A 7,179-nucleotide genomic window follows, 5' to 3' on the forward strand; every position below is an offset into this window, starting at 1 on the left:
GTTGTTCAGCATGGGGGTGAGTAGAAAATGAAGGCTAATCATGTTTTGGGTGTACTATTCCTTTAAGACAACTTGTTTTCTAGAAGTGCACAGGAATCTTTTATGCTTTAACCCCTAAGGGATGCCTTGTTCATGTGTCAGATCAGAACTTTAAACTTTAGGGGGTATACTAAAAGTTTTTCCATTTTATAAGTCTTTTCTAAGTTATGTCTGTTGTTCATGGAAACTAATTTACACCTCCTTCTCACTCTGGTATTCCTTTGTACTGTTTTTGTTATTGAAGATGATGGCTAAGCCGTACCAGGAGGCCAAAGGTGTGCTGCGGACATACCTGCGTCAGCAAGGCTATGGTTCATGGCTGGAAAAGCTTCCTGATTGCGACAGTTTCAATAGTTAAAGAAAAAAAACTCAATCTGATTCAAAGTTTTGTTTTGTTTTTGTTTGTTCTTTCAGAGAGTTGAGCCTAGATTTTCCTTTCAGTAAAGGAATAGCTTTAAACCTGTTGGCTTTTTTTAATTTAAGTTGTCTCTTTAAATTCTTAGGTTTTTTGTTTTCATCTTTTTCAGAGAAGTTGATTTCTCTCATGTGGAATCTAAAGTTCTGTTTGGAAATCACATTTGTAATTACTTTTGACGGCTGCTTTATTTGTTTTAGGTTTTGGATCTGTGCAACATTGTAAGATTGTTTTTTCTTTATACACAGATGAACAATAAAACAAAACTGTTTGGGTTTGTATATCGTATGAACACAAAAGTCCATAGGTTAAGAATTTCTGAAAATATTTACGTTTTATTTATGTTTGTATAAAAACAGAATTTTAATTGTAGTTTCTTTAAAAAAATTCCAAAAATAAAAAATCTCAAAACAGAAATTTAATGTTATGTCCTACATAATGATAGGTCAGGACTGTTGACTCAGCTATCCATTAGATTATCACAACACCCATTGGTTGGTAAGCCCACAAGGGTTGTTGCTAAAGAAGCTTGCTATTCAGTAAGTTTTATCTAAACATGTTTTTAAATGTATGGAAGGAAGACAATAAAAAAAAAAAATCCGAAAGCATCATAAATTACCTCAACCTTGAGAAGAACCTAGCAACAAAATAAACACATGATCTCATCAAATAGCGGCATTTATACTTGAGGAGTACAAAGCAGCTTAAACAGTAGTCCTTGTGGTTTAGTGGTTTTAGTCTCTAACTTGAATGCAGGAGTGCTGAGTGTGAATCCTGGTTGCATCAGTAAAAGCATCTGGTGAGAAAAGTTTTCCAGGCCATGTAAGCTGATTCCAAATAGTGCAAATCTGTAAGGATACTTTAGCTAAAGTGGAAGTCAGCAGCCACATTGACAAATGCTAAGCAAATAGTGGTGGCAGTAAGGAAGGAGCTAGGAAGAGGAAGCAGAATGTTTCCAACCGATAAGTTTGTTTAGCATGGGGACCTCTCAGCGTTCCTTTCTGCTACATAGGAGCTTTATACTTGCCCACAATGCTTTGCATGACATCTAGGCGTGGTGCACCACACTGAGGCTAATTCCTCAGTTCACAAGAACACGAGTATGGACTTGTGTTCTCGCCAAGTATGTTAACAAAAACACAGGAAAGTATGTATTTGGGGAGAACGGGAGCACACAGCATAAATATGGGTCAATTGGAACAGAATCGTACACACTTGGCTAATCTGGAGCTGCATTTCACCTTCTGTCAATCTCCAGATAATACATTCTTACTTTTTTCCATTTAGCGGGGGAATAATATAGTAAGATTAACACAAATCAAATTAATATTTCCCAAATAAAACCAAAAGCCTCCATCAGAGCCAGCGGTACTTCACACACAGCTATGCAGAGAGGGCTGCTGCAGACGGGCTAACATTAGCCCTGGCTGCGGTTAGCCTTGGAGGTCCGCTGGTTGCGACGGTCCTCTCAACATCGGAATTTTTTTTTTTACTTACGAACTAAATTAGTAAATGGGCCATATAGTAACACTTAAAGTAGTAGGGAAATGGCCGTTCCAAACGTTGCATTTCCAAATTCTCCCGAGTGGTGCATGATTTTACACAAGTGAAATAAAGTGAATGCGATTGGTCGATTATCAAGAGGGCGGGAATTTTGTGGCTGAAGGTTGGCAAGCAAGTTTGATTGTTGCCGGTTTATCGGACGCATCTTGCTAACCAGTTAGCAACTTAGTGCTAGTAGGTTCCCAATGGGAAATTCCATTGGGACCAAGTAGCACTAAATTGGTGAGTTAAAAACGAGACTGTCAAGGAACGCTATGGACAGTGGAAACATGCAGCAGGAGGAGGGTTTTGTCAGAGGTTGTGGATGACTCTTCTCCATCATACATTTTTGATTTAGAGGAGTAAAGTGGGGACGAGGGTGTTATGGAAGAGGACGGCAGGGCGGCAGAAGCTTGGTTTGGTTCAGAAGGCTTACAGCCATACATGTTTGAGCCCTTGCCTCGTAACGCTGCCAGTTCTGTTAGCTCTACGCCTGCTGAAGACACAGACGTCCATCCCTGTTAACACTGGGACCTAACTCGATGGTAAAGTAAATGATTCGTATTTCAGCCGTTGCGTATATTAGTTCCGACATAGGAATCAAGATGCTATTACTGAAAAATTTTGATTGACAGATGACTGTTGATATATGATTGGCTGAATTTAGGTGTACAAGGTGATGTATAACTAACTGGCCTGCATATGGTAAAGGAAAAAAAAAACAGGATTTTTTTTTTTAAATACAAATTTCCAAAATTATGGGACAATATCGTCTGATAAAGAGTACATTTATATACATATTTTTAAGCCAGAATGATTTGACATTTAAATATGATTTCCCTACGACTAAAAGTATAATGTTCTCACATCAAATGTCTTTAAACGTATTTTTATAGAACAGCAGCAACAGACAAGACAACTTTTAACTTAAAGGTATAGTGGAGGATTTTCTTTTTCCAGGTGGATCATCTAAATAAGTGCTCCTCCTAACTGTCTGTCATTCTGGTGATATGTTTACACAAGGCCGTCCTACATGCTCGTCCCCGGTTAGCTATCTTTTCCTGCACTTTTTCAGGCATATATGTGTTGTGAGCTATGGTTTCATACAGTCAATGAAGCTCACCTTTCTCACCACGGTTCTTTGAAAATGGCAGAGGGTCGTAAGAGAAAGTGTCTACGAAGTGTATGATAAGAAAGGCCTCAGAAGAGGCAGATATATCCCGGAATGCTTTGTATAGAGAGCTCTCATTGCAAAGCATTAGGGATTTGCTTTCACATCGGCAAAGTGATCATCAGTCCGAACAGTCAGTTAACTGAGTTCACTATAAAGTCCACTATATAGTGATTTAGGGATTAGGACAGAGTAGGCCTTTTCAGCTATGCGAACAGTCCCTTTTTAAACAGAGCGTGAACAAGGAGAAATGGGCTCATGCATGCTCTCGCACACGTTTAATAGGAGTTCCCTCTCAGGAGCAGGTACAGGGTACAGGCTGATGCATGCTCAGTTAAGAAGGAGGGACGAGAACAACATCTGGGGAATTTGTACGTTCTCTTGTGTTCTTGTGAATTGGATCTGTGCTTGGGCTGAGGCTTCAGGACGTTTCAGGAGCATACGAGAACGCACAAGTACACCTATTGAGAAACGGCCTGAGTCTAACAAAAATGCATCACTTCATGACATGTACTGCATGTGAAAAGTGCAAATGTTTGCATCTTCATATGTTTTGGGTTTTAAAATGGTGAGTCACAGTTTTAACAACTTTAAAGTTTGTGTTTTTTAATTGTTTTTTTGAGGATTATATTCCCAATTGATGTAACGCACTCTGCAAGATCGGTCGGCCCACACGGAAATGCAAGCCAGTTTTAGCAAGCCTAGGAAAGTTTTAAGGGTGACATGGTGCAGCAAAATTATAATTGAAGCGTTCAAAGAGGCATTCTAGTGACCAGCAAACATCGAAGCAAAAACAATGTGCCTTATTTTATTTCTACATCAAGCCAGAAAGGTTATTTCAACGCAGTAAAGAAAAATCACGGAAAATGGATGTCACAGAGAATGAGAGAATATACCCTCATTCTACATAAAAGGTTGAAAAACTGAAGCATGTTTTTACTAAATGTACAGTCAAACTGTGTATAAGGATTTCCAGTCCATTCTAGAACATTGCATTTGATGCAGTTTATTTTCAATTGTTTATAACTAAGTAACTTCGAAATAACCCTGTAATTATGCGAAAAAGTAAGGATTGTTTACCTTCATACAAATGAACAACCGGTAGCTCCGTTGACGCTCTAGCTTTTTAATTTTTAAAAAATATAATTCTGTTCCCTAAATACTCATGGGTTACCACCTCTGAACTACATATTTCATGCTAACAACATTTAGCCCTTTATTGCATGTCTTGTTTTAGCAACATTTCCAGGTCCAAAATCCTGGTAAAGTTGACAGTGAGAGACAAACAGCTGCTCGTGCAGGGAGGGCCTTTTCACCTCGACACAAATTGGGATAACTGATTGGTCAGTTGCCGATGAGCCTCCAGGGTTGATTGACACGTGCATCATGTCTGTCGTGTAATGACCTCTGTGAGGCTGAAGTTTGTCAAGGTTCAGCACAGCAAACCGGGCCTCCTCTCCTACCATAAGTGTTTTTACTTTTAAACCTGCGAAAGGTGAATGTGTAGGAGATCGGAACAGGAAGTAGGTTCTACAAGTCACCTTATACAGAGTAAAGAAAAAAAAAGCAACCTCTGCCATGTTTGAACTACATGTTGTGTCTACGTTATGTTTTCTTATCTCAATTTGTTTGGCACCAAATATCAATTAAGGGAAACTGTTTCAAACTTGCATTCATATTTATCCAGGGTAGTGACTTATATAAATGCATTTATTTACAGACAAATCTGACACTTCTAGAAAAACACCACCAAACATCATTTTTACCTCATTTGGTGTGACTGTTACATTTAGCAGTGCGTGCCACAGTCTCTTACCCTCCGTCAGAACGAGGAGTAATGAAGATCAGGCAGTACAAGTATGGAAAAGTCCAGCTTTTCCATGCATATAATGCAAGTTGCATGGCACGTGAGTTTGATGGGCAGTTGCATTGCAAACCCACAACTTTAAAGTCGATAGAAGGATGGCAATTAAAGCTGTTCACTTGATGCATAATCTAGCAAGAGGAAATCTAGAATGTTCATTTTAAATATTTGTTTAAACTTGTTGACCTGTTTCCTTTCCTATTCTGTTAAACTTTTTTGCCCTACAGTGTTTTTTTTAATATACACATACAGGAAATGCTCTGGTTTCCTGTGTTTGCAGCACAACGCTTCATTTATGCTAAATTGTTGGCTGCAACCTTGTGAATGGAGATCTGTGCATTCCTACTTATCTTTGCAAGCAATGGAAAAAACCATAGGATGCAGGGAATTTGTGTCCAGTGATCAAACCTTTCATTCGTATGTATGGCAACACAGATTCCTTCATTGTTTTATGTACCGTTACCTTTACATGTGAAGGGGGGATTATGTTTGTAAAGAACTCATTTATTTCTTGGAGAGCAGCTGGTATTTATTGCTTTTTTTGGGGTGTTAAATGCTTCAGTGCAGTTTCTTGTTTAGCCAGGATTCAATTCACATATGCATGTACTGAGCTGAAGCCCGTTTTTTCTTTCTTTAGTTTCTGTTGTGCAGGGACCTATGCAGATGTTTAAACAACATTTAAATGACTGAAGAAGGAGCACATCTAAGAGAAAAAGATTGTGTTCCAAAACAATTGGAAATCAATTATACACCTTTTTTTTCTCTGAATATGTTTTAAAGATCTGTCAGCTAAACAATTGTAATTGATGAAAATCACTAAACCTGATGTTTTTATCTAAAACTAGGCTTGTGGACTAAAATGGCATATTTTCACTTTTAGAAATTATTACAGAACCTTTAAAATGTGTTTTGCAATTACACTGCACATTTTTGTGATCACTCAGTCACTGAGGTGATAATAGTAGGTTTAGAGATAAACAGGATATGCAACTTGTTTGATGTGGTCACAGTGGAAAAAAATCGAACCAGGGTTTTTAAAGCTGGGGATGCTGTGCTGTACAGAAATTTTCTTTGAATTCTTGTAAATGGCATTCAGGATTAATAGATATGTTGGCCTAACAATGGTGATGATGATTTGCAATTGCATTCTTGATATCAGAAAACTATTGCTTTATCATTTTAATAGATTTGAACACAATGACTTCCTAAAATACCATTTGGGAATTTTTAAGATAAATTTTATCTAGTGCCCACACTTTTTTTATCCAATGCCCACACATCACACCAACCACCACCACCCTGGGATGTCTAAGTGGAAGGGTTTTTTTTTTTAATTCAAAAGTTTTGCAAGTTTCTTGGTACGCCAGCAATCAGCATTTAGAGATATCCATCTTCAAACATTATCAAAGTTCAGTGGCTTGTGGTTGAGATAGCATGTTTTCTGCCTTTCCATATTTAAGAATGAGCATCTAGGAATGGCATTTTTACTTCTACGAACACACTTTGTAATATCCTTTTAAAATAAAATGTCCATTTATTTACCATTTCCTTTTAAATTGCTATAATTACAAGGTTAGGATAAAGAGATTTCCCATATCAAATACCGTATTGGACTACATAGGAATTTATTAAAAAGGCCTTTATTAAAAAAAATAAATAAAAAACAGTCTAAGTCGCATGATTTACGAACCTAAAACCCATTATCGCCTTCAGGGAAACATAATTTGTTTAGAACCACACAAGCAACATGATTCTTCAAATAAACAACTTATATTTATGGGTAACACTTTACAATAGGGTGCGCTATATTTGATTATCTACCAGAGACCACCTAAAGAACTATTAGGAACTAGAGCACGACCAGGAAAGCCTTATAATGGGACTGCTGCTTAGTTACCTGGGAAACACAGGAACTAATGTGTAGTTCCAAAGGAAACAAAGTAACCAATAAGGGACTAATATGTAATTAGCAATGAATCAAAGACTAACAAGGGACTAATATGTAATTACCTATGAAACAAAGTAACTAATAAGGGACTAATATGTAATTACCAATAAAACAAAGAGTAACAAGGGACTAATATGTAATTACCAATGAAACAAAGAGTAACTAATAAGTGACTAATATGTAATTACCAATGAAACAAA

The 7,179-nt window shown here is 37.4% G+C and overlaps 1 protein-coding gene across 1 annotated transcript in view; it reads left to right on the forward strand.

The window, feature by feature from the left end:
- The window catches only part of adad1 (adenosine deaminase domain containing 1), a 28,988-nt gene extending 28,541 nt beyond the window's left edge, over nt 1-447 (forward strand). The window contains exon 13 of the mRNA XM_015397261.1: nt 284-447. Coding sequence (XP_015252747.1) covers nt 284-397 — 114 coding nt within the window. The 3' untranslated portion in view covers nt 398-447. The remainder of the gene's footprint in view (nt 1-283) is intronic.
- The last annotated feature ends 6,732 nt before the right edge of the window (nt 448-7,179 follow it).

The sequence above is a fragment of the Cyprinodon variegatus genome, unplaced genomic scaffold (assembly GCF_000732505.1).
Source record: "Cyprinodon variegatus isolate N-32 unplaced genomic scaffold, C_variegatus-1.0 Scaffold847, whole genome shotgun sequence".
NCBI lineage: Eukaryota > Metazoa > Chordata > Actinopteri > Cyprinodontiformes > Cyprinodontidae > Cyprinodon > Cyprinodon variegatus.